This window comes from Chiloscyllium plagiosum, unplaced genomic scaffold (genome assembly GCF_037043375.1).
Source record: "Chiloscyllium plagiosum isolate Xiang-an unplaced genomic scaffold, Cpla_swu_hap1 HiC_scaffold_20, whole genome shotgun sequence".
Taxonomy (NCBI): domain Eukaryota; kingdom Metazoa; phylum Chordata; class Chondrichthyes; order Orectolobiformes; family Hemiscylliidae; genus Chiloscyllium; species Chiloscyllium plagiosum.
Window position 1 is genome coordinate 31,276,589 of NW_028270158.1, and position 25,735 is coordinate 31,302,323.

The following is a 25,735-nucleotide window of genomic DNA, read 5'->3' on the forward strand; positions in this document are numbered from 1 at the left end:
AGATTTCATAATTCATTGTGAAATCCTGTTACTCTACAAATCAGAAATGTTTACCACTGCCATCAATACTGAAGAGAGTTTTGATTACAAGGATCAACAAGATTTGCAAGAAAACAAAGTTGAGACGGTGGTGCTAGAAAAGCACAGATCAGGCAGCAACCAAGGAGCAGGAGAATCGACATTTCAGGCACACGCCCTTCATCAGGATTCCTGATGAAGGGCTTATGCCCGAAACGTCAACTCTTCTGCTCCTCAGATGCTGCCTGATCTGCTGTGCGTTTCCAGCACCACACTCTCGACTCTGACACCAGCATCTGCAGTCCTCACTTTCTCCTTGCAAGAAAACAAAATCAATCATTTAGTTTGTTTGAGTTAACTGACAAATCTTTAATTGATGTAACAAAGTGTAACATACATTGGTGAACACACAGTTATGTCAGATGCTGAGGTGACTGGGAAGATGTTCAAACAGATAATTTTTTTTTATCTCCCCAGGAATAATCCTCAGTGACAAAATATCATAACAGAGGAGTGTAACATATTGATTTCACCAGTAATGGAACTAGTGTAGGCAAAAAATGTATTAAAACTTAATGAACAAGTTGAAATGAAAACTCTGTGTACTTCATGGTTTGTCAGTAAACTGAAATTAAAAATCTGCTAAACTGAGGGTGTGGCACACACAACTCCATTGAAGCCAACACTGAGATGGGACAACCAATGTCATGGAATCAGGACATAGTCAAGATTAATTTGCTTGACCCAGGGATCGAGGATACTGTCAAGAAGACCAAAAATGCATAAAAAATAAAGTACCTGTTTTAACAGGATAGCCATTCAACACAAACCAAATTCATGAGAGCAAATGTCCTCCAGATATTAAAATGGAACAACTCCTGCTTCATCAAGAAAGATGCCATCAGCAATGGAGATCCAAGTGCTAAACGTTCCTCCAATTTAAAGGGGTTTTTCAGACTTCACACTTTCAAGAACAGAAGCAAACAATAGTATTTTCTGTACTCTCAAGAAACATGGGCAATGGCAGGAAAGTTGGGAAGATTTAGTAAAAATTTAAAATTAAATTATCAACATTAAGAAAAATTCCCAATTTTCCCCTTAGAGTTAAACGCTGGGTTCTCTACTAAATAGCAACTATCTTATTTTCTTATATTTGCATCTCATTATTAGTGAATCTTGCCTCATTTCTATACAGCTTCTGAATCTCCTCTACCTCCTTGAAAAATTAACCCTATTGCAGCCACATCATTAGGGCTACTTTCAGACCAACTCACAGATCACTTGAACGCTTCAGGCCCCACTTTTGAACTCAGGGATACTTACAACTTGCATAATTCTGCAAAGTTGCTTTCCATAGACACAGGAAGACAGACAGACAGTCACTTGAGGGTGGAATTGAATCCAGGTCCATGGTGCTGCGAGGTAGCAATGCCAACCACCGTGCCACTCATCAAACATTTGAGCATCCTGGAGGATGAGAGATGTTGCGCTGTGAGCAGTTTCTTTCAAAGGACCACTGAATTGGGGGGGGTGGGGAGGGGGAGGTGGGACAGTGGAAACATGAACTTCCCATTGTGCAGCACTTCAGCTTCAAAGACAATATGCTCCCTTGAAAAGCTGAAAGCTAGAATGCAACAACATCTTCAGAGACGTGTGGAATCATCTCTAATTGAGTCCTGTCACTCATAGGGTAAGTATAGGTGTGGACGATCTATGTAGGGCAGAGCCGACCACAAATTAGAAAGTTTTTTTAAGCGTCAGTGTTGTCTGCTTTAAAATGCAATGCCTTGGCTGCAGTCAGCAATGTGACAGAAAAAGGAGTTGGTTGCTTGTAAGAGATAAATAATACTTGTTGATTACACCTTCTTTCAATTTTGGGATTTCTGAAAAAGACATTAAATGGGTGAGACTTTACCAGACATAACAGCTACAAAATGAGTACAGCAGACATTTTTGGTGTGTGTGTGAACACATTTTTCCAAAAGTGTAAAATTATTTACACTGTTGTGTCACCTGAGCACCTATGTCTTGGCAGTTGTTTTTTTTTTGTTTTTTACCCTCCCACAACCATGACGTGCAGTCCTGGCTTTCATAGCTGGTGGAAGATGCCTGTTCCTCAATAGGTCTTACTGGCCTGGAAGACTTGGCCCAGGGGTATTTGCGCCTAGAAGGACTAGGCCTGCTGACAGTGTCCTGCCTAGATGCGGGCTCCCCCTCCTTGGCTTAGACTAATGCAGGCTTCACCAACACAGACAAGGGGGGAGGAAGAGTGAGCGAAGAGTCTGTAGTATCTGGAGAGGAAGCTTATGGGAGTCCTTATGTGGATCCTCCTCCCTGTGGGCATCTGTTGGCACCAACCTATGAGATTGAGGTCCCTTGTATTCCTCTTGTCTGCCAATGATGCTGAGCAGTGCAGTGGGTCTGTGTGTATATCTGGCAGAGTGAGCATGCTGGACTTGTTGATGGAGACAGCTAGCTGCATGCATGCTGGAACTGGAAGAAAACTGATAACATTGGTGGACTCCTTTCACCTTCAATCCAGTTTATGAATTGGCCCTGACAAGCCTGTCTGATGTTCCTAACTCTCTCTGTACATTTTGCCAAAGTCGTTAATGGTCATCTGCTTCAGGTTGAGCAGGAGCCTCATCATTGGAGGTCCACTGAATGCCAGAGACCTGGGTTCTTACTTTCTTGACCAGCTTGAATTGCAGTGTGCTCCCTTGAAAAGCTGAAAGTGAGAATGCAATGATGCAACAACTCTTGAACAGTATTGTGGTCAGTAATGTGCTCGTCAAATGTTATTAACCTAGATCAAAGTCTCTGAACTTCTGGAGGATGCAGATGAAAGCCTTGTCATTTAACCCTGAATGAATTGAGTGGCTTCCTCCTCAGAGGTGGAAGTAGAGTGAAGGATTTCCAGTGTTGGTCTCTTTCTCCAGGTAGATTGCTGGGTTCCACTGGTCCCTGTATAAGAGAAGAGTTGAAGTTAGTTGCATAAAAGATTTCCAAGCTTGTTCTGGATAAAAATAAGCTAGCACTGTTGGTAAAAGGAGAATGGTGCAGCATAGCTCAATGAAGCTCACTTGGTTGGTTGCTAATGAAGGTCTTGCATCTCCAAATGAACAGTTCCCCCCAGTACCTTTTCCTCACAGGAGGTGACGAACCTAATGCCCGCTGCCATGCCGCCAGTCTTTAGCTTTTCTGCCCAGTTGTGAGAAATCTTTCCTGCAATGTCACAAAGGGAAGGATTGATTATCATTGAAGTGAATGGGAGAGGTATTTGTGGTGATGTTGGGGAGGATAGATGTTTTCACCAAGTAAGAAACTCAGATAACAGGATGAGGCAGTCTAGTGGCATTGAGTGAACACGATGCATGCAATGTGAGAGTTATTATCCTCCAGTCTTATGAGAGGAGCATGCACTCGTAGTATTAGCGTGAATAGTGGCGACGTTGTGAGTGTGAGGTCATAGAGTCATAGAGATGTACAGCATGGAAACAGACCCTTCGGTCCAACTTGTCCATGCTGATCAGATATCCCAACCAAATCAAGTCCCACCTGCCAGCACCCAACCCTTCCTATTCATACACCTATCCAGTTGCCTTTTAAATGTTGCAATTGTACTAGCCTCCATCACTTCCTCTGGCAGCTCATTCCATACATGCACCACCCTCTGAGTGAAAAAGTTGCCCCTTAGGTCTCTTTTATATCTTATCCCTCTCACCCTAAACCTTTACGCTCTAGTTCTGGACTCCTCTACCCCAGGGAAAATACTTGGTCTATTTATCCTATCTGCACCCCTCATGATTTTATAAACCTCTGTAAGGTCATCCTTCAGCCTCCGACGCACCAGGGAAAACAGCCCTAGCCTATTCAGTCTCTCCTTATAGCTCAACTCCTCCAACCCTGGCAACATCCTTGTAAATCCTTTCTGAACTCTTTCAAGTTTCACAACATCTTTCCGATAGGAAGGAGACCAGAATTGCATGCAATATTCCGACAGTGGCTGAACCAATGTCCTGTACAGCGGCAACATGACCTTCCAACTCCTGTACTCAATACTCTGACCGGTAAAGAAAAGCATACCAAACGCCTTCTTCACTATCCTAGCTATCTGCGACTCCACTGCCAAGGAGCTATGAACCTGCACTCCAAGGTCTCTTTCTTCAGCAACACTCCATAGGACCTTACCATGAAGTGTATAAGTCCTGTTAAGATTTGCTTTCCCAAAATGCAGCATCTCATATTTATCTAAATTAAACTCCCGAGATAGCAGAGAAGATGGTAACACTTACTCTTTTGTCCACTGCCAGGTGTTTTTTTTTTAACCTGGGACACAAGACTGACCTGGACTATTACCTCGGTTTAGGCTGGTTGCATTTGGTAGCATGGCTATCCTTGCCAGTCAGCAAGAAAAAACACTCCCCTCTTTTGACCATCATGTTCACAAGCACCTCCGGGTCTCTGCTGGCAAAGCAAGGAGCTAACTTGCCTTTCTGGACTATATTATTCAGGATCATTGTTCAGAACCAGAGTATGAATGCCAATTCCTGGCATCTGATGTGCTAAGGAGCTGAAGTTTAAATATGATGTCAAGGTTTCAATGTCATTAATCGAGTCCTGCTGTCTTTCCTGCTGCTAAATTCCACGATCTGGGCACATAGAAGCTGATTGCACAATTAATGAGGTGAGGAAAGGAAGAATAAATGAGAAAAGTCAACACAGGCCAAGTTGACTGCCCATCATGAATCTCAAACTAAAAAACACTGCCAAAAAAAGGAAAAATTCAACCCAAATCTAGAGTCTTCAACTAAAAAACCTACTAATCTTCCAAGTTTCAACATATTATATCCTGGGAGGATAGCAAAACTTCTAGACTGCTGAATTTGTGAAATCAGGAACTTGGGGAGATGGGTTGGTAGTAAATTAGATTAGATTAGATTCCCTACAATATGGAAACAGGCCCTTCGGCCCAACAAATCCACACCGAACCTCCAAAGAGTAACCCACCCAGACCCATTCCTCTACCCTACCCTATATTTACCCCTGACTAATGCACCTAACACTAGTTAGCAATTTAGCATGGCCAATTCACCTGACCTGCACATCTTTGGATTGTGGGAGGAAACCGGAGCACCCAGATGTAATTATATACAAAACGTATAACGTTAATAATAAGCAAAAGGTTTGGAGGAATGACGGGGTTGAAAACCTGAAAGAGTTAATGCTGAGGAGTGCATTAGGCACTGTCACTATAATGATGTCACATGGATTCTAAGGTGTAAGACGAGGTCTTCTCATAGTCTCAGTAAAATTTCTATTATATCAACACAATTTGAACCTAGCTGTTATGCAATAAAACACCTTTCCTTGTGAGACTACTGTTGTTAAACTCTGCTACAGTAGGCTCAACAAGTCCAGCAGACCACTTTCAAGAAAGAGAACGATGGAAGAAAATCTGTCGGATGGGAGTTTACACCAAAATGAGGAGTGGCAGATGGAGTTTAATTTAGATAAATGTGAGATGCTGTAATTTGGAAAGGCAAGTCAGGGCAGAACTTATACACTTAATAGTCAGATCCTGGGGAGTGTTGCTGAACAAAGGGACCTTGGAGTGCAGGTCCATAGCTCCTTGAAATTGGAATCGCAGGTAGATAGGAAAGTGAAGAAGGCATTTGGTATGCTTTCCTTTATTGGTCAGTGCATTGACGATAGGAATTGGGAGGTCATATTGCAGCTGTAAAGGTTGGAGGGTTTGAGCTAGAGCTAGAGGCTGAATAAGAAAAGCAATAAAGTGGTTAATTTTTACTTTAAATAGCGACCTTTGGGATAATTCTTGACTTAAATCATTTCTGTGTTGCAGTTTTAAATTAGCAGGGGGGTTTACCCCGTGTCGTAACAATTGGTTTACAGTGAGAGGGGAAAGATTTAAAAGGAATCTAAGGGGTAACTTTTTCACACAGAGGGTGGTGCATGTATGGAGTGAGCTGCCAGAGAAAGTGGTGGAGGCTGGTACAATTACAACATTTAAAAGGTATCTGGATGGATATATGAATAGGTCAGGTTTAGAGGGATATGGGCCAAATGCTGGAAAATAGCTACAGCGAGGATTTATCTTACAGCATCTTTCAGCTGTGTATGCTCCAAACACAGGAATTCTCTCCCTCCAGCTTTCTTTCTCTTTCTCTTCACCCTTAAGGCACTTGTTGACTCCTGTCCATTTGACCATGTTTTGCTCTGTGGTCTTAAAATCTCTTCATTTGACGTAATGTCTAATTTGAATGGTATCTTTACAATGTTAAAGATTCTATATAAATGCATAAAAACAGAAACAACTGCGGATGGTGTAAATCGGAAACAAAAATAGAAGTTGCTGGAAAAGCTCAGCAGGTCTGGCAGCATCTGTGAAGAGAAATCAAAGTTAATGTTTTGGGTCCCCTGAGCCTTCCTCGGAACTGCAATCAACATATGATTTATGGGAGGAAAACAGACCCAGAATCTGAGGAGCATGTTGTGAAGCGCTGTAACATGGATTGCAGAAAGAACCTTTACAATGTTGTGCTGGAAGAAAATAACATTGTCAAACATTTTTCCACAATGTGCCCTTCCCTTTAAATGAATTTCCTACCCCTTTAAATTGCTTCAACTCAATGCCGCAGGGCGGGGCAGGTGATTGACATAACCTGTACCCAAGCAAACGCACAGGTACAGTTAGAGAAGCCAATCAGAGGGGCGGCTGGGCGAGGACGCGGTGGTTGCCATAGTGAACGGTGGCAGGACACTGCCCACCAGGAAGCGGCCCCGCCCCCCCCGCGCGATGGTTCAGGAGGACGGTTGGGCGGCGCGAGTGCACCGCGCTGAAGTGGCAAGGCCTTGGCGGGCGGTGAATGGTGGCTTTCGGCGCACACCGGCATCTCGCGGCGAAGAATGAGCCGGCCGCGGAGCGTGCGCTCCGGCAGTCGGCCCGTATGCCGCCGGCAAGCTTTCTAGCGGGTCGAATTAAATCTCCAGCCGGGCTGAGGGAGTGAACCGAACGCGGAGGAGAACAGGGAGGGGGAAGAGACCGAGAGAAAGAGAGAAAAAAAATACACAAACCCACGCATTCTCCGCCCGGCTGCAGGGGCGATGTGGATCCCGATCCCGATCCCGATTCCCGGCCCAGGGAGGGAGGCAGGCAGCCGAGCCGAGCGGCGCCTCATGGATCGAGCGCCTCACTGAGACAGACTGCAGCAGCCCCCGGGTGGGGGGGGGTCAGCACGGGGTCGGCCAGCCGGCCGGGGCGCACGCGCACTCGACACCCCCGGGCCGCTGCAAGTTCACCCTCACCGTTTGAACGAACAACACCATCCGCCCATTGAGGGGAGGGGAGGGGAGGGGGACAAAGAAAATAATCGCCTCGAAATACACCCAACCCCAGCCCCCCCTTTTCACTCACCGCATTGCAAATCTGAACACTTTTCCCCCTTTTGCATCTTTGAAAGTCTCCCTTTTTTTAAGTTGCATTTTACAAATCGTTGCTTTGTTTTTCTTTCAATCGCAAATTTTTAGAACGTTTTCAAACTGCAATTTGGAAAAGTTTCTCAAATTGCAAATGAATCACTTTTTTTAATACAACGTGAAGAAAGGTACAAGTTAAGCGAGCGTTCTTGCCGTTGCACTTTTTTTGGGGAGGAGGTGTTGAAGTTCCAATCCACCGTACAGCTTTTCCTCGCAGCGATTGTTTTTTTTGGAGGAGATTAGGGACATGTCTAAGGCGGCAGCTAAGGAGAAAAAGTCCTTCAGTAAGAAACTTTTCCGGCGGGGCTCGGCACGGTCGGTCGGGAGTTTTATGAGCAGGGTGCTGAAGACTCTGTCCACCCTTTCACACTTCGGCACCGAGGAGGCGGCTGAGGACGACAAGGACGACGGTGGCTTCAAGAATTTCCGAGCGGCCGAGGCCGGCGCCGCCATGGGGTTGGGCATCGGGCTGGGCCCGGGGGTCGGGGTGGTCTCCTCGGCCTCCTCCATCATCATGATGATGAGCGGCATCAATCCGGCCGCGGTCGCCGCGGGCCGGTGCGCGGCCGCCGGCCACAGCGACTCGTCCGAGAGCGGCTTGTCTGGGGACCGCTGGCAGCCCCCCGGCGTGGCCGGCCTCAAGAACCACGGCAACACCTGCTTCATGAACGCCGTGCTTCAGTGCCTGAGCAACACCGAACTCTTCGCCGAGTTCCTGGCTCTGGAGCAGTACCGGGAGCGGCCGCCCGGCTGGCCCGATCCCTCCGAAGGGGCAGAGACCCAGCGCCGGGAGGCAGAGGACGAGGAAGAGCTGGACAAAACTTGCAAATCCAACGGAGTTTTATTCCGATCGAGACCCCAGGCAGACATGAGAGGAGAGGTCACTGAACAGCTCGCTTCTCTGGTCCGAGCACTCTGGACTGCAGAATACACTCCACAGCTCAGCCGTGAATTCAAGGTAGGACAGCCTTCGCACCCCCGAAGCTCTTTGTAAACAGATTTTTTTAAAAAGAAAAACTATCATTGGGGAAGGAGAGGATTCTTAAGATTTTAAAATGAATCAGGACAGTGAACTGGCCAGTTTCACCTGTGACTCAGGATTTTCTGGTTACTAGTTTTGATGGTTCTTGATAGCTTTAAACAAGGAATCATGCATCCTGCTTGCCTCTAATTCCCCCGGTTAGGAGAGAGCTTGACTGTCATTAGTATATCGAGACTTCAGGGCATCTGACACTGCTGTTGTAAGATGCCCCGCAGAATTCTCTTGACTAGTAGCTTAGTGCAGTATTTTGTCTTTGTTTCGGGAACTTCGGAATATTGGCTACCCTCAGTAACAAGCATCAAGAAAACAGAAGTCTTGTACATTTATTTATCTCGTTGTTGTTTGTGGGATATCGTGTTCAGATTGGTTGCAACATTTGTCTAGCGCTCAGTCGTGATTGAACTTTGGAAGTATGGGGGAATTTTGAGGATGTGATTAGCATTCTCTAAATCTGAATTTCTTTCATGTTAAAAGTTTAGGATTGACCCCTCCCACACATGCGCACGTACATTCTCAATAGCTAGTCCTGATTGAAAAGGCTACTTTGATTTCAAAGCATTGCTCACTTCGACAGTATTAATTTTATTCTCTAGATGGACTGAACGCTGTTGGGGGAATGGAGGATGTCCTCATTTCCACCGTTTTCTTCTGTATCCAGAACTTCCTCTGTCAGGAAGACTGTAATACTTCCCGTCTGTTCCAGATGTATGTAATACTTTCTTTGAACAGGTTGATTTGAAAATATCTGTAATATGTGGCTTGGGGTGATCAAACTTCGCAAACTTTCCGTTTCACATGTTGAGATTGTGTATGGCAGAATGTTTTCTGTGATCAATGGAACTGACTTCTGAAAATTCTTTGAACATATTGTCTCCTATTATGCCCATCTTTCCCAGAACTCCAGGTTTGAATCCCTGAATCAGATTTTCTCCCTTGTGACAGTGTGGAAATATGTGTGTGGATGGTCATTATCAAAGTCCTATAATAGAGTCGTACAGCACAGAAACAGACCCTTCGGTCCAACCACAATCCCAAACTAAACCTATCCCACTGACCTGTGATTGGCCCATATCCCTCCAAACATTTCTTATTCGTGCACTTATCCAAATATCTTGTAAAAATTGTAACTGCACCTGCATCCACCACTTCCTCTGGAAGTTCGTTCCACACACTGTAAAAAAAAAAATGCCCTTCATATCTTTTTAAAATCTTTCTCCTCTCTCAGAAAAAAATTGTGCCCTAGCCTTGACATTCCCCTCCCTAGGGAAAAGACCCTTGCTTATTCAGCTTATCTGTGCCCCTCATCATCTTATAAGCCCCAATAAGGTCACCCCTCAACCTCCTCCACTCCAGTGAAAAAGGTCCCAGCCTCTCCTTATAATTCAAACCCTGCATTCCTGTAGCGTCCTGGTAAATCATTTCTGAAGTGGTAAATTAACCATATCATCCTTGTCAATTCATCTGCAGCCTTTAAGATTGCTGACCACATTATGTTCCTTTGACACTGCCTTGCTGGTTCCATTCTTACTTTGGCTACAATTAGATAGTTATCAAATTACAATGGCTTCCTTTCCCATTCCCATTCCCATAGCATTCCTTCTGGTATTACCCAGTTTTCTATCTTTGACCCCCTTCTGTTTCCCCTCTACATATTACTTGTCAGTGATATCATCAGAATGTAAATTCAGTTCTACATGTACTCTGACATCCAGTTCTACCTCCATTATAACCTCTCTCAACCGTTCCTGTTTCTTTGGTTTGCCGTGCAGCATAAGTGCTGATTGTTTAGAAGATCAATGTAACGAAGCAATGGGAAACCATTCTTTGGTTGCAGCTGTAAACTTTATTCCCTAACTGCCAGACTCTATCTCGCTTATTTGCAGGAAAAAACTAAATTAGGTTCTTTTTTCCGAGAGGATCTTCAGGGCAGGTACTTGCACCGTCACTAAGACTGGCTATTTCCACTTAGATTAGATTAGATTACAGTGTGGAAACAGGCCCTTGGGCCCAACAAGTCCACACCGACCCGCCGAAGCGAAACCCACCCATACCCCTACCCCTACCCCTACATTTACCCCTTACCTAACACTAAGGCAATTTAGTATGGCCAATTCACCTGACCCTGCACATCTTTGGATGGTGGGAGGAAACCGGAGCACCCGGAGGAAACCCACGCAGACACGGGGAGAACGTGCAAACTCCACACAGTCAATCGCCTGAGGCGGGAATTGAACCCGGGTCTCTGGCGCTGTGAGGCAGCAGTGCTAACCACTGTGCCACCGTGCCGCCCAAATAAACTGTCCTACTTTGCCCAGTCTCAGTTTACCTGCTACTGATACCCTCATTAAAGCCAAAGAGTTCACTATTCCAGTGCACACCTGGCTGGCCTTCCATCTTCCTCCATACTCACTGAACATAAACTCATTCAAAGGTTTGTTGCACACGTAGCAATGTGTACCAACTCCTATTTAACCATCACTCTCTTGTGTTCACTGACCTACATTGAGGCTTTGCCAGAATAGGAAGCAATGTTAAAATTCTCATGTTCCATGACCTTGATCCCTCCCTTTCTCTGTAACCCTCTGAGATCTCAAGGCTCCTTTTAACTCTATTATGTGTTCTCCGATTTAATTGCTTTACCATTAGTTTTGCTGCTTCAGCTGCCTTGCCAGTTACCTTAAACCACTCGTTCCTTCAAGACACTAGGCAAAAAAAATCTTTTAGGAGAAAGTGAGGACTGCAGATGCTGGAGATCAGAGCTGAAAATGTGTGCTGGAAAAGCGCAGCAGGTCAGACAGCATCCAAGGAACAGGAGAATCGACGTTTCGGGCATGAGCCCTTCTTCAGGAATGAGGAAAGTATGTCCAGCAGGCTAAGATAAAAGGTAGGGAGGAGGGACTTGGGGGAGGGGCGTTGGAAATGCAATAGGTGGAAGGAGGTCAAGGTGAGGGTGATAGGCCAGAGTGGGGTGGAGGCGGAGAGGTCCGGAAGAAGATTGCAGGTTAGGAAGGCCGTTTTGGTCATCCAGTCAAATATTTTGCATGGCTTTGCATCACGGTTTTGTTTGACATTCCTGAGAGGTGACTTGAGATGTTTAAGTTTATTAAATGTGCTAGTTAACTGCAAGTTGTTGTGGAATACGTGAGTCTCTTTGTCTGTAGTTTTCCCTTGGGTTGTAAAATTTCCTTGGGAATTGTGTAATGTCACAAAACTGCTGCATTAATCAAGTATTCGTATACACCTTTGCAGCTTGATGATTACATAATGTTATTCTCAGCATCTTTTCACTGCAACCGATGATGAATTCCATTCTGGCAAAGGCTCAATGTAGGTCAGTGAGCACAAGAGTGATGGTTAAGTAGGAGTTGGTACACATCGTGATGTGTGCGGCAAACCTTTGAATGAGTTCATGTGTAAGGAATATGAAAGAAGGAAGGCAAACCAGGAGTACAAATCTATGGGTATTACAGGGATGAATGTGATTGGGATTAAATAGCACCTATTTCACAAAAGAACAAGCTGTCACTGTGCTTTGTCTCCTAGTCTGCAATTATATGATTTTCAGTTTTGTCATTCCCTCGAGTTAGAATTTACTAGCAACATCCAGAAAAGTAGGAAAATGATTTATAAGAGGAAGCATTGACCTGGTGAGATTATTAGTTCAGAGATACAGGAAATGTACTGGGGTTTGAGTTTGAGAACTGCCATGGTAGATGGTGGAATTTGAATTCAAGAAAAATATCTGGAATTAAGAGTCTCATAATGGCCATTCAACTATTGTTGATTGTTGGAAAAACCCATTTGGTTCACTGTCTTTTAGGTGAGGAAATCAACTGTCCTTGTTTTGTCTGGTCGATATGTGATGGATCTAATTGAATAGTGGTTATAATTTTGCTAGGGCACCTTGATGTAAAGGGCAGTTGACTTTACTTCCCCTGTGGAGTTTGGCTGCTATGTCCATGTTTAGACCAAGGCTGAAATGAATGATACTGGCACAACACAAAATGTACATCAGTGAGCCAATTATTGCTAAACAAGTGCTGGTTGATAGCATGTTTTGGAGAAAGTGAGGATTGCAGATGCTGGAGATCAGAGCTGAAAAATGTGTTGCTGGAAAAGCGCAGCAGGTCAGGCAGCATCCAAGGAGCAGGAGAATCGACGTTTCGGGCATAAGCTGAAGAAGGGCTTATGCCCGAAACGTCAATAGCATTGCTTTGCCAATCATTGAAAGTAAACTGATGAGGCAGTAATTGGTGGGTTGGATTTGTCCTGCTTTTTGTGCATAGGACAAACCTGGGCAATTTTCCACATTCGCAGGGTAGATGCCAGTATTCTAGCTAGAACAGTGGAACAGATGGCTGGAGGTGTTCAGGAGCACAAGTCTTCAGTACTATGTAATTTTTGAGAAGATTTATAGCTCAGGTTGTAAGTTTGTTCACTTAGCCGAAAGGTTTGTTTTCAGATGTTTCATCACCATGCTAGGTAACATCAGTGCGCCTCCAGTGAAGCGCTGGTATTATGTCCAGCTTTCTATTTGTGTGTCTTGGTCTCTTAAGGTGGGTGATATCATTTCTCGTTCTTTTTCTCAGAGTTTGGTAAATGGGGTCCAAATCGGTGTGTTTATTGATGGAGTTCTGGTTTGAATGCCAGGCCTCTCAGAATTGCCATACGTGTCTCTGTTTAGCCTGTCCTTGGATGGTTATATTATCCCAGTTGAAGTGGTATCCTTCTTTGCCTGTGTGTAAGGATACTAGTGATAGTGGGTCATATCTTTTGGTGGCTAGTTAGTGTTCGTGTGTGTTGCTTTCCTGCAGACGCTGGTCTGAAGTTCTCCATTAACTGTTCATTCCACATTGACATCTAGGAAGGAGAGTCTGTTGTTGTTCTCTTTTGTGAAATTTATGTCAGTAAGGATGTTGTTGATGTTGTAGGTTTCCTCTAATTTGTTATGTGGATGACATCTTTGTCATCACAAAATGGAACAAATTAAAGGAAACCTACAATATCAACAATATCCTTACTGGAATAAAATTCACAAGAGGAGGAGAACAACAGCAGACTCCCCTTCCTAGATGTCACAGTGAAGAACTTCAGACCAGCGTCTACAGGAAAGCAACACACACAGACCAGATACTTAACTACAGAAGCAATTGTCTCATCACACACAAACTGAACTGCATCTGGACATTATTTAAAAGGGCCACAATATATTCCAGTACCCAGGAACTACGAGCAGCAGAAGAAAACTACTATACAGCGTATTCAAGAAGAATGGGTACCCAACAAACACCAGTCTGCCGATTCCTAATCAAGCCCAAATAAGCAGACACAACATGCCCAAAAACTCCAGTCACATTACCTTACATCAAAGGCATCTTGGAAATGACTACCAGACTACTCAGACCCTTTGCATAATGGTATCCCGCAAACCTACCAACACACTTAAAAAGTGGCTGTTGAGCCTAAAGGACACTAAAGAACTAACCAGCAAAACGAATGTCGTTTACAAAATACCATGCAAGATCTGTAACAACCGCTACATTAGACAGGCAGAAAACTAGCCACCAAGATACACAAACACCTTCCAACTCATTGAGCAAACTTACAACTTCTTCAGTACTGTTGCTAGAATGTTGCCAGGGCGCACACCATTCATAGTATCCTCTGCCTTCAGTTGTTGCTTTATATCATATCACATCCAGAAATTGAATTGGCTGAAGATTAGCACCTGTGCTGCTGGGGACCTCCTGAGAAAACAGAAAGAGATTATCCATTTGACACTTTTGGCTGAAGATTATTTTTGGCAAATGCTTCAGCCTTACTTTTTTCACTGATGTGCAGGGCTTCCCCATTATCGAGGATGAGATATTTGTGAAGCCACTTCCTGCAGTGAGTTGTTTCATTGTCCACCACCAATCATGACTGGATGCAGTAGAGCTGCAGAGCTTGGATCTGATCATTTGGTTGCAAAATTGCTTAGCTTTACGTCATTGCTGTTTATGCTGTTTGGTACACAAGTAGTTATGTGGTGTAGCTTCACCATGTTGATGCCTCATTTTTAGGTATGGCTAGCACTTCTGGCATGCCCTTATGTGTTCTTCTTTGAACCAGGGTTAATCTTTGGCTTCATGATGATGGTGGAGTGGGGTATTTCCTGGGCCATGAGGTTGCAGATTACATTGAAGTTCAGTTTAGCTGCTGATAACTTAGTGCTTCATCGATGTTTAGTCTGAATTGCTCGAGCTATTCAAAATCTATCCCATTTAGTATAGTGTTGTTGCCACATGATGCTCCATGTGGAGATTGTGCCTCACCTCTACAAAGGCTATTTACAGTAGTTGCTCCTACAGAAATGGTCATGGAAAGGTGCATTTGTGATAGGAGATTGGTGATAACAAGGTTAAGTATGTTTTTCATTGGTTCTCTCACCGCCATTCACAGATCCAGTCTAACAGCTTTGTCCTTTAGGCCTTGACCATCTTGGTGCCTAATGGTGCTGCTAAGTGATGAACTCTGAAGTCTCCCTACCAGGGTAGGTTCTGTGCCCTTGCCATACGCTCTGTACTTCCAAGTGATTTTTAATATCTCACCAGCTGGTTAGTAATCAGTAGAAGGCTTCCTTATGCATGTTTGATTTGATGGCATGCGACTTCAGGGGATCCAGAGTCATTGTTGAGGACTTTTGACTGCATGCCACTATGCCATTCTGTCTGTGTCTCTCTTTGTCTCTGTTTCATCTTTTCAGATTTTTCCTCTGGTCAATATTTATACTGGATCTCATTTGTGTTAACAATCTTGTATGTGTTATCTGTCATGCACTCTTTTCTGCTTTATTTTTCTCTCTGTTGTTATGCAAGGAGCTTTTTTTTTTGCTGCCCAAATTTATTTTACCCCTTTGTCCTGAACTATTACCTCTTTAAGGCATTCCATTGTTTTGTTGCAATTTAACCCATCAATTATTCCAATCTGTCCAGACCTGATCTCAGCCCACTGAAATTGATTTCCCTCCAGTTAAGTACTCTATTCACTTTCTTTTCTTATAGCTAACATAAAACATATGATCTGCTGTGATCACTGTTCCCTAGCTGTAGTCTAGTCCACTTAGCCCCTCTTGCTCCCTTGAATCAGATGCAGCAGTAATTCTTTCCTTGCTGCCGTTTAGAAAATTGTCCCAAATGCTGTAGAAACTATTGCCCCCTCTCTGTCTTTTTACACCATTATTATTCCAGTGTTATTAGAAAGATTAAACATACTTCTCCCTGATTTTCACTACTGTATATAGTTTTTGCATCTCTAATTTCATTAAATTTGCTCTTGTGTATCTCTTCCCTGTTATCCCATCGTCAAAAATATTGGTGGCCTTTCCAGCTAATTAGTAGCAAGTGTTGTACAAATCCTGATGTTCGTTGGAAAGTAGCATTGGACCTTTGTCATGTAGCTGTGTTGTGAAGGTATTGAGCCCATCGACCATGTCGTGAGTAAGGTTTACGGGTTTGATTGAGTCAGTCTGATCTTAGCTCAGTAGATTGAGGCATTTAAAGTTTACCTTAGCTGGCTGAGAGTTGCTTTATTTGTTGTTCCTGGTCAATGTCCAGTTACCATTTCTGGCTGTGCACAGGAGCGCTTCAGATGGAGGACAGGATTTGAGTGTCCCTTGGGTCACTCATTTTGTCAGTGCTCACCATCTGCCTTTGCCATGGAAATTGGTAGAAACTGGAGTGTTCCCAGGAAGTTGTATTTCAGCAATGAGTTGGATCCATTGGGAGAGGGAAGAAGACAACAAGGAAAAAGGAAACAAACTGTTCTCACCTTTCAAGCAACACTGCTCTCTGGTGTTACACTGATTTAAGATTGCAGTTAACTATTTTTTGGTGTAATGTGGATAAGAAGCACTTGGTTTTAAGCTATTAGTTTTCATATGAAGCTGAAGTATGTATAAATCTTGAAGGTAGTGAAGCACAGTCTAAGAGCACATGGCATAAGAGGGTAATAGGGGTGTTCATCAATGATAAGATCTTTGGCTATAGATTATTCAATGAAAACCATGGTTGATTCTTTAGTCACCTGTGGAACCCCATGGAGATTGGTTTGGTTAGGGGTCCATTCACTGGAGAAACCTATATAATTCTAACAGGACCAGGCAAGATTTGAAGTTGCTGGTGTTGGACTGCGGTGGTCAGAGTTAAAAATCACACAATACCAGGTTATAGTCCAACAGGTTTATTTGGAAGCACTCCCTTTTGAAGGTGAAGGAGCAGCGCTTCGAAAGCTAGTGCTTCCAAATAAACCTGTTGGACTATAACCTGGTGTTGTGCGATTTTTAACTCTGACCAGTCAAAGTAGTCACAGGATGTTGCTGATGACTGAGGAGTCCAGAAGCAGAGGTCACGATCTAAGGATATGGGGTAGGTCATTTAGGACTGGGATCAGGAGAAATTTCTTCCAGAGGGTGGTGAGCCTGTGGAATTCCACAGAAATAGTTGACACTAAAAACATTGAATGTTTTCAGGAAGGAAATGGCTATAGTTCTTGGGGCTAAAGGGAGCAAAGATTATGGAGTGAGAGTGATACAGGGTACCCAGCCATTGAATGATGGAGCAAATGAGTTACAATCTACAACTTCGGAGAATGAAAACACTGTATTTTTCCCTACAAAATTTGCTGACTTGTAATGGGGTCAGGTTCCACTGGTATTACCTATCCCACCAAATTTCACCAAAGTTATTTTATGCACACCTGGACTCTAGACATTGTTTTGACTGATTTAGTCCTATAATTGTTGGAGCAGACATCAACCCTGTCCTCACCCACTTAATATCGGTACAGGGGTTTTGAAATGTGCAATTTAAAAGCCACAGTATGCAAAGCGAAAAGAATTGCACCATTCAGGATTAATTGAAAGTCTTGAAGTGAATCTTACTCTCAACATTTTAAGAATGTACATCTTCAATTCCCTGAACCTGTGCTCTGAAAACTGGGTGTATGTAGGCAGGATGAATTTCAAGATTCTGAAAATGATTTGGATTTGTTCAATTTTCACATATCAACTATAGAGGAACCTCGATTATCTGGCATTCGATTATCTGAATATCGGATTATTTGGCAAGATCGCAAGGTCCCTATGCTTGGTTAAACTATGTTATCTAGCATTTGATTGTCCAAACGGAATATGCCCCAGACGTGTCCTTTGGATGATCGATGTTCCTCTGTAATAAGTTTTTTTAAAGAAGTTCAGTTTTGTACCTCTTGCAAACTTGGCAGCGTAAAGAAGGCTGACAGCTGATTGCATTACTTCTCAGTGTAATCTACTCACTGGAAAAATGTTTCTGCTAATAGCCTTTAGCTGAGGAACGCAGAGGGCCAATCTCAATTCCTGACATCACAGCTATTACCGAAATGTCTTGGCTGGAAGGGTTATAAGTGCATTTGCAACATTATCAAAGTGACTGGATGTCAAAAGTATGCAGTTGGCTGTAAAGCATTTGTGGAATATCCTGTGATTGGGAAAGTTTTGATAGAAATGCAGCATTTTTAAATACTAAACCTGCACCCCTGAAGCGTGCGTGCGCGCAAAAAGATTCACACACAGGTGCCTTTTCATTTCCTTCCCACCTTCACAAGCTTCACTGTGTTGTTAGCCTCCTTTGGGCCTATTGGTGACTGATCAGAAGATTGAGAACAATCTTTATTGGGTGATAAAGTTGTACAGTATGGAAACAGATCCTTCGGTCCAACTTGTCCATGCTGATCAGATATCCTAAGTGAATTTGCTAGCATTTGGCTCATATCCCTCTAAACCCTTTCTATTCATATATCCATCCAAATGCCTTTAGAATATTGTAATTGTACGAGCCTCCACCACTTCCTCTGGCAGCTCATTCCATACATGCACCACCCTTTGCTTGGAAAAGTTGCCCCGTAGGTCTCTTTTATATCTTTCCCCTCACCCTACATCTATGGCCCCTAGTTCTGGACACTCCCACCCCAGGGAAGCCTTTGTCATTTTATCTTATCCATGCCCCTCATGATTTTATAAATCTCTGAGGTCACCCCTCAGCCTTCGACGCTCCAGGGAAAACAGTCTCTCCTGATAGCTCAAACCATCCAACCCTGGCAACATCCTTGTAAATCTTTTCTGAACCCTTTCAAGTTTCACAACATGCTTCTGATAGGAAGGAGACCAGAATTGCACGCAGTATTCCAAAAGTAGCCTAACCAATGTCCTGTACACCTGCAACATGACCTCCCAACTCCTGTACTCAATGCTCTGACCAGTAAAGGAAAGCATACCAAGGAAAGCACTATCCTATCTACCGGCGACTCCACTTTCAAGGAGCTATGAACCTGCACTCCAAGGTCTCTTTGTTCAGCAACATTCCCTAGGACCTTACCATTAAGTGTATAAGTCCTGCTAAGATTTGCTTTCCCAAAATGCAGCACCTCGCATTTATCTAAATTAAACTCCATCTGCCACTCCTCAGCCTATTGACTCATCTGATCAAGATCCTGTTATGATCTGAGGTAACCTCCTTCACTGTCCACTATAGTTCCTATGCTCACATCCAACTCATTTATATAAATGATAAAGTAGTGGACCCAGCACCGATCCTTGTGGTACTCCACTGGTCACAGGCCTCCAGTCTGAAAAACAACCCTCGACCACCACCCTCTGTCTTCTATTGTTGAGCCAGTTCTGCATCCAACTGGCTCCTTCTCCCTATATGCCATGATATCTAATCTTGCTAACCAGTCTCATGGGGAACCTTGTCAAACACCTTACTGAAGTCCATATAGATCACATCCACTGCTCTGCCCTCATCAATCATCTTTGTCACGTTTTCAAAAAACTCAAATCAAGTTTGTGAGACATGATTTCTCACACACAAAGCTATGTTGACTATCCCTAATCAGTCCTTGCCTTTCCAAATACATGTACATCCTGTCCCTCAGGATTCCCTCCAACCATTTGCCCACCACCAATGTCAGGCTCACCGGTCTGTAGTTCCCTGGCTTGTCCATACCACCTTTCTTAAATAATTGTACCATGTTAGTCAACCTCCCATCTTCTGGCACTTCACCTGTGCAAGGGGCCCAGCAATCACTTCCCTAGCTTCTCACAGACTTCTAGGATACACCTGATCAGGTTCTGGGGATTTATCCACCTTTATTCATTTCAAGACATCCAGCAAATCCTCCACTGTAATATGGGCATTTTTCAAGCTGTCACCATCTATTTCCCCACATTGTATATCTTCCATGTCCTTCTCCACAGTGAACACTGATATAAAATACTTGTTTAGTATCTCCCCATCTCCTGTGGCTCCACACAAAGGCTGCCTTGCTGATCTTTGAGGGGCCCTACTCTCTCCTTAGTTACCCTTTTGTCCTTAATGAATTTGTAAAAGCCCATGGGATTCTCCTTAACCCTATTTTCCAAAGCTATCTCATGTCTCCTTTTTGCCCTCCTAATTTCCTTCTTAAGTATACTCCTACTGCCTTTACACTCTTCTAAGGATTCACTCGATCTCTCCTGTCTATATCTGACATATGCTTCCTTCTTTTTCATAACCAAACCCTCAATTTCTGTTGTCGTCCAGCATTCCCTACACCTACCAGCCTTTCCTTTCATCCTAACAGGAATATACTGTCTCTGGATTCTCGTTATCTCATTTCTGAGGGTTTCCCATTTTCCAGCCATCCCTTTACCTGCGAGCATCTGCGCCCAATCAGCTTTTGAAAGTTCTTGCCTAATACCGTCAAAATTAACCTTCCTCCAATTTAGAACTTCAATTTTTAGATCTGGTCAGTTCTTTTCCATCACTATTTTAAAACTAATAGAATTATGGTAGTTGGCCCCAAAGTGCTCCCCCACTGACACCTCAGTCACCTGCCCTGATAACTGAGATCTCCTTACAAATCTGTTTCTCAATTTCCCTCTGACTATTAGGGGGTCTATAATACAATCCCAATAAGGTGATCATCCCTTTCTTATTTCTCAGTTCCATCCAAATAACTTCCCTGGATGTACTTCTGGGAGTATCCACCCTAAGTATAGGTGTAATGCTATCCCTTACCAAAAACGCCACTCCCTCTCCTCTCTTGCCTCCCATTCTATCCTTCCTGTAGCATTTGTATCCTGGAACATTAAGCTGCCAATCCTTTCTATCCCTTAGCTACATTTCTGTAATTGCTATGACATCAGTCATTGTGCAAAAGTATTTTTCCTCATCACGCCATTCGTTTATCGGGCCATTTGTTTTCTCTGGAGTGTCAGAGGTTGAGAGTGACCTTCTAGAGGGTTACCAAATCATGAGGGACATAGGTAGGGTGAATAGTTAAGTCTTTTTCCCCAGGGTAGGGGGAGCCCAAAACTAGAGGGCATAGATTTAGGGTGAGAGGGGAAAGATATAAAAGTGACCTGAGGGGCAACCTTTTTACAACGATGGTAGTGTGTGTATGGAAGCAGCTGCCAGAGGAAGTGGTGGAGGCTGGTACTGTTACAACATTTAAAAGGAATCTGGGTACATGAATAGGAATGGTTTAAAGGGATATGGACCAAACTCTCTAAAATAGAACTAAATCAGTTTAGGATATCTGGCCTGTGTGGATGAGTTGGACCAAAAGATCTGTTTCCGTGCTGTGTGACTCTTAAAGAAAGATCACCTGTACAGTCGTCATGACTATTGCTTTTGTTTGTATTATATCACCTTTTAATTTTTAAGGCATGCTATTGTAACATAACTGGATTGCCCATATATTCAGTTTCACATGATTTGTCATACTCATTGCATAACAGTTGTATGTCTTGGGAGGTGGGAGGCAATTTTTTTGAGGAGTGACATTTGCTCTGAAATTTGCAGCTGGGCATTTTACTGAGTTAAATGCTGTATACACAAGCATACTTGGAAAATACTTTTGTAAACTGCACGTGACCTTTGGTGTTAGCAATTACTGCTGCTAATTTTTCAAATGCTCTTAGCTGACATAGATTTGAAGTCCTGAATGTTGTGTGGTGAAGAAGAATTTGATATTTAAAACCAGTGGTATATTTTGATTTGAGTTGTGCTAAAATGTCATGGATTGTAATATTTGTTAAGGTGGAGCTAATTTGCTGATTTTACTTTGACCCATATGTCTGTACTGTGACTCCGCTTGCAGTTTTTCAGATGCAGCTGAGCACTGTAATTTTCAAGCTTTGTTTATCTTTTCCTCTTGAGACTAGATTATTTAATTGTCAATCGCCATGCTACAACATTGAATGTATAATCATTAACTGAAACCAAAATTGGGTCCAGAAACTAGTCTGTGAAAGAAAAGTGAACTATTTTGAAGACTATTGATGAGCTATTAGCTGTAGCAAAGTTGTGAACCTGGGCCACTGCCCAGAATGGGAATATGGCAGTTTTGTTTTCATTTTAGCAACTGTATGTTTAATTCTGTGCAATTTAATTTATGGGAGGCTATTTAACAGTACTTTTTTCTAAAGTTAACATTTGGTTTGAACAAGTTATGTATTTGTTGTCACAGCTCTGCAGTGTCTTTTAGTGCAGCTTCAGAGAATCATGAAAGTGCAATAATGGCTGCCACAACTGCCCAAATTAGCAGGCAGATGGGGCCTCGGTTCAATGTCTTGTTGGAAATATGATCCCATGGGGAGGGTGGTGCTCATTTACTGTCAGAGAAAACTGTTAAGTCGCATCTTTCAGCTGAAGAGATCAGTATGTTGCAAAGTGATTTATTGTCTTGTGGTTTTGCATTATGTGTATGGACACAATAAATAGTGATGTCAGTAAAGTGGAGTGTGTGGAGGTGTTTATCAACACCTGATCAACAGCGAAGTAACCTGCGAGTCATGAGAAATGTGGTTTTAATGACGACTGTCTGAAATTGTCCAACAGGTATTGATTTCCTGGTTGCTTCACTGAGCACATTTAAAAGGATATCCTGTGGGCAGGTCAAAACCTATTCTATAGAAATAAATGAAAGCTTATACAGGCAGAGATGTGGAAAAGGATTAGAAGAGATGTTTATGTGGTGCCTGCTCATGTGTCTCCAATATCTCTGCTTCAAATGCTGTATTATTCTGAAAATTATTTTCATGTGTGGCACAATCATATGCACAAGCAAACTGATTAGTTCTGCTTCACCTTTTCTTGTACAGAGAATGTTTTATTAACTGGCAGCTATGCGATCATGAGTGTGCCATTCATCAAATATTTTGGATAATCAAGAGGTCCAGGTAATCAATGTAAAAACCATGCTAAGTAATAGGATATACACATCACTGTTATACTTATATTTGCAGCATAAATCACTTAAATAATAATGCAACTTCGCCTTAAATAAAACTTACCAGCAGACAGTCTTTTCACTCACATCCTCAACTGACTGTTCGTGATAGATTGTGATATTGAGGAGAAATTTACTCGAAATTGAATCAACTGTTGATATTTTATATGGCCATTTGATTGAACAAGTGTAAGTATATTGAGATAAATTAAAGTATGATAATCAGACAGGATAATGTAGTAAATTTTGAGGTATATAATTTTTTACTAGTTTATCAAAGGTGCCAGTTAAAACAAAATTTGCTGTTTACGAACCAGAGTATCTGCCTCTCCCCATTGTGTGGTGATACAGGGCCTCCAGTAACCATCCAAGCAGGTTTTTAAATATCTGTTTAAACATCATCTCATTTAAACCTCTGACCACATTCAAGTTTACTCCAAATCCTGTTCATATGTCGCTTCTATGCCTACTGATCTATATGAGCTTCTGAGTTTCTTTTTAAAGATTTGTTCTTGGGAAGTGAGTATCATTGACATGCAAGGTATTTATTCCCCATTTCAATTGCCTTTTGAGAAGGTGTGCGTGAGCTGTTGTTTTTGAATTGTTGCAGTCTGTGTGGCACTAGTGGAAGGAAGGTGAAGAATTTTAGCTTGGTAAAGATGATGGAACAATGATTTATAATTCCATATCTGGATGGTGAGAGACTTGAAGGTGGTTATGCAGTGATGGAGCATTGTTCCATGCATTGGACAAGTTGGACCAAGGTTCTGTTTCTGTGCTGTACATGTCTATGACTTTAACTCTGTTTGTTTCTTTTGTCCTCCTTGGAGGTTGAATATGTGGTTTAGACGGTGCTGCTGAAGAGGTGCATGTTGTAGCAATGTATCTTGTAAGGCATATGTTGCTGCCACTGCATTATTGGTATTGATTGGGTGCTGGGGTATTCAAAGTAACTGATTGCCCTGGATGGTTTTGACAGCATTGTTGGAGCAGCACCAGCCAGACAGATGGAGTGTATTCCATCACAATCCTGATTCATGACTTGTAGATGGCAGATAAACTTTTTGGAGTTATTTACCAAAGGATATGTAGTCTTTTGTCTCTTCTTGAATTGCTTATTATTTGTGACTGGTGCTTTATAATCCTGGTTAGTGGTTTTCCCAAGATGTTGATGGGTTTTTCAGGAGTGGTAGTGGTGTTGAATGTTAAAGAATGATAGTTACATTCTCTGCGATTTTTGAGAAGATTTGTAGCTCAGGTTGAGGTTCAGGTTGTAAGTTTGCTTGCTGAGCTGGAAGGTTCATTTTCAGTAGTTGCATCACCATGGTAGGTAAAATAAACAGCGAGCCTCCGGTGAAGCGCTGGTGTTATGTCCCACTTTCTACTTATCTCACTCACCTTAAGAAACCAAAACATACAAGTAGAAACCGGGACATACACCAGCACTTCACCGGAGGCTCACTGATGATGTTACCTAGCATGGTGACAAAACGTCTGAAAATAAACCTTCCACCTCAGTGAGCAAATGTACAACCTGAGTTACTCTCTCTCGTTGGAGATTGATGTTATCTGATACTGTGTGATAAACAAATGTTAATTCCCACTTGTCAGCTAAGCCTGAATGTCATTCATGTGAACACAATTTTAGTATCTGAAGTTGTGAATTGTACCAAACTCATCGAGCATCAGTGAACCTCCTCACTTCTGATCTTATGATGGTGGGAAGGCCATTGACGTAGATGAACATGAATGGGCAAAAGGCACTATGCTGAGAAACTCCTGCAACAATGTCTTAGGCTGTGATGATTGGCTGCCTCCAACCCAAACCATAACCTTGTGCTAAATTTTACTAACAAGTGGAATTTTCCTCCAAATTCTCATAACCTAAGGGTTCTTTGCTGCATTCAGTTCAATTATCTGCATGTTCTTAGTATTGAGAACATTTAAGGGAAGATATAGGGTAATACATATATTCAAGATTATGAAGTGTTTCAATAAATGCAGAATGCGGGAATGATGGTTTCCATTGGTGGAGGGCACGAATTTCAGGAATTTGGTTAATTGTTGAAGTGAGGACAAAAGATTTTGTGTAGTGAGTTGTAGTGATCTAGAATATACTTCAAAGCTGCTCGACTAAGTTGACCCTGTTGGAGAGTGAGGGTTAGGACATTCTAATGGGTACATTCTAAGGAGATTATTGAGAAGGAGCTTAAGTGGTTTGGTGATCATCACGCAAGGAGAAGGAATCTACAAATTGCGGTGCTGTTTTATTGAGAGAAGTGTTTTCTGCGGTGTTTATGTGCTGACAATGGGAATCAAAACAATGAAAAGGATCTGTGATTTTGCATTCTTTTTCAGTACTACCAACTTCAGTAGTATTTAATGTTAATGATTTGTCAGTGAAATAGCAGATGAAACTCTAATTGTAATAGGAAAAGGTTTCTAGAGGAATTGAGGCGTGTATGTATTCCCAGTAGGCAGAACACTTGATTGTTATCATGTCTTGGTTTGGTGAGGTTAATGAATTTCCACAGCAGTTGAATTGAAGTCACAAAACAGATGTGTTTCCTCCTTGTTTGCTCTTCCCCAGATGAACTACTGCCTCTGGGTGGTGTTGGTGTTTAGCTGACTTCTTTTGGTGGGAATGCGCTTGCAGGGGGTGTTGGAGTTCTTGAGCATCAGCTCCTTCCAGCGGGCCATTAACAATATGTTCATTGTTATGATAAATGACTAAAGTGTCTCCTAACTTTAACACTGGTTTAGGAAACTATCTATATACAAAATTTATATTTTGTTTGGAGGGGTGAGGAGGAAATAAGAACAAGTAATTGTCGTATGACTGTCAATTCCTGCATTTAGGATAATTTGCTATTCAAGTAATGCAATCTT

General features: G+C 42.7%; 1 protein-coding gene and 1 long non-coding RNA gene across 2 annotated transcripts in view; one reads left to right on the forward strand and one right to left on the reverse strand.

Moving 5' to 3' along the window:
* Positions 1–340: 340 nt before the first annotated feature.
* Positions 341–7,250, reverse strand: LOC122560714 (uncharacterized). Its single transcript, XR_006314790.2, has 3 exons — positions 7,114–7,250; positions 3,102–3,243; positions 341–2,982 (listed from the first exon to the last, which is right to left on the reverse strand). It is a non-coding gene; the product is annotated as an uncharacterized LOC122560714 (long non-coding RNA).
* Positions 6,838–25,735, forward strand: part of usp31 (ubiquitin specific peptidase 31) — a 139,441-nt gene continuing 120,543 nt past the window's right edge. Inside the window, exon 1 of the mRNA XM_043711666.2 lies at positions 6,838–8,473. Coding sequence (XP_043567601.1) covers positions 7,763–8,473 — 711 coding nt within the window. The 5' untranslated portion in view covers positions 6,838–7,762. The remainder of the gene's footprint in view (positions 8,474–25,735) is intronic.